At 37.0% G+C, this 2111-nt stretch overlaps 1 protein-coding gene across 1 annotated transcript; it reads right to left on the minus strand.

Annotated features, from left to right (window-relative positions):
• Window positions 1-1184: 1184 nt before the first annotated feature.
• Window positions 1185-2111, minus strand: LOC306779666 (odorant receptor 131-2-like; the record flags this gene model as incomplete). Its single annotated transcript, XM_079271643.1, has 1 exon — window positions 1185-2111. One exon carries the CDS (start codon window positions 2109-2111, stop codon window positions 1185-1187), a length of 927 nt encoding a protein of 308 aa, XP_079127769.1.

Consider the following 2111-nt stretch of genomic DNA (forward strand, 5'->3'; position numbering starts at 1 on the left):
GCTTTCCATGTGTGCAGTGTCTCTTTGTAGCCTACACTGAATCAATCAAATGTCATTTAAAAAGGATGCGGCAATAATAGTTATTAGTACTACTTAATAATACATGACAAAAGAGTCTGAAATAAAGTTTAAAGATGGGAAGAAGCTGACTGGCTGGCGTGAAATCCATGTTACCATGAAGCCAATGGGCAGCAGGCAGGGTAGAAAAAGTCTGTAATTTCTTAAAAGTAGAGCAATTTGAAAAGTGAAATGTTTTATAACTAGTTTTAATAAGCACTGGAATGCAAACCTGTCTTGTGAACAGAAACATGTGCAACCTGATGCAATAATGTAGAAACACTTTTTGAGTAACAATGGATTCATTTTCGTTTTATACAGGCCAGAAGATAATCCAGCAAAACCATTTTTATTGATCAATCAATTTAGTTTCATGTGGAATCGTTAAAAGTGACAACAGCAAAAAAAACGTAACATGGAATACCTTCATGGCGTTATTGTCATGACAACATTGGGCACTCAGGGAACCCATTATTTTACAGATTCATCACACGTCTTAACACTATAGCACTTAACATTCACCCAAAGAGCTTAACAAGCCTGAATTTAAAGAATAAATTGATAATATGACCTCATATATCTTCAAAAAAATGACTTCATATATATTTGTATTTTAAAGGCGAGCTATCTCTGTTTCCTGCTCTCGCTGTTCTAAACTCAATTGTCATTTTTTAAGTTGGGTAACAGAACAAACTGAAGTTTTGGTAGGCAGAATTGCATTGCACGTGTTAATTTAATGCAACAATACCACAAGCAAAGTATTAACCGTCTTTAGGCAGCATCGGCTGTCGAAGAAAAGACTCACACGCATCAACATATATTTGTATGATCACAATTAGGCCAATGAGATTCGGCAAAACCCCTAAACATGACATTTTTCATGATTGAACATCATGCACAGACCGTATAATCAACAACATAAAACGAAACATAAAGGAAAATGTAGTCAGCTCAAATGATGCAAGAAAAAAACAGTGTTGAGCTTAAATTGTTGGTTGAAAAGCAAACAATCACAGTTACGCTTATAACAATGAAAAAGGTAAAACATGTAAAAGTGAATTTAAAACGTGCTCAGTAGAATTTATTTTCTTTTTTTAATTGATGCATTTTTTCTGAATCTACATTTGTCAAATATTTCTTTTAGACAAGCCAAAGAAGTCATAGCTTTTCAGTGCATGAACAAATGTTTCATCCCTGAGGCCATAAATGAGGGGACTCAGGCATCTTGGAGCGAGAATAAAAATGATGTAGTTCATGTACTTGACAAAAAGAAATAATTTTAAACTACCGGTAATCTGAAGTACAGCAGTCTCTATGAATGGACACCACAGCTGGATGAGACAGAGCAGCAGCTGGAAAGCATGAAGAATTACCGTTCGGAGCCCTTTCCATGTTGACTTTCTTTGCTCTCCTGATGCGGCTTTGGCCACTTTCATTATTTTAACATAGCAGAATACAAGAGTAATACACATGAGCACAAAGTAAAACTGATACACACCTGCCCTAATATCATCCTGCCATCTGTACAAAATGAATATCTCGATAGAGCACACTCTGTATTGTGTGTAAAAGCTAAGTGAGGCTGATGCAAAGAAGATGGCGATAACAACAATAAAAGGTATGGAGCTGAAGCCGTGAATGATGAGGATACAGTTCACAGTGCTGCTTTGGGAGCACAGCTCTCCATGGCGCAGGGGCATGCAAATGGCCACGTAGCGCTCCAGGGTCATTACTGTCAAAGTAACTGGTGTGACTGTAAAATACAGAATTACTACAGCAGAGATAATGATACACAACCAGACTGGCATGGTCAATTCAAAATAGCTAAAGATGAGCATTATATTCGACATGAACAATAAGAAACTATCAGACATTAGTGTAACAGCAAATAAGACGTAGCGTGTAGTTTTGTAGAAGCACTCCTTTTTAAAAAACGTCATAATGAGCAACAAATTGATGCAAAGAAAAATCATCACCAGGATCTGCACAATAATGACTCGCTCATTGATCCGCCGTAAAGACTGACCACCAACCAGCGAGCTGTTATCTGCCAT

Source organism: Melanostigma gelatinosum (assembly GCF_949748355.1).
Source record: "Melanostigma gelatinosum genome assembly, chromosome: 7".
Taxonomy (NCBI): domain Eukaryota; kingdom Metazoa; phylum Chordata; class Actinopteri; order Perciformes; family Zoarcidae; genus Melanostigma; species Melanostigma gelatinosum.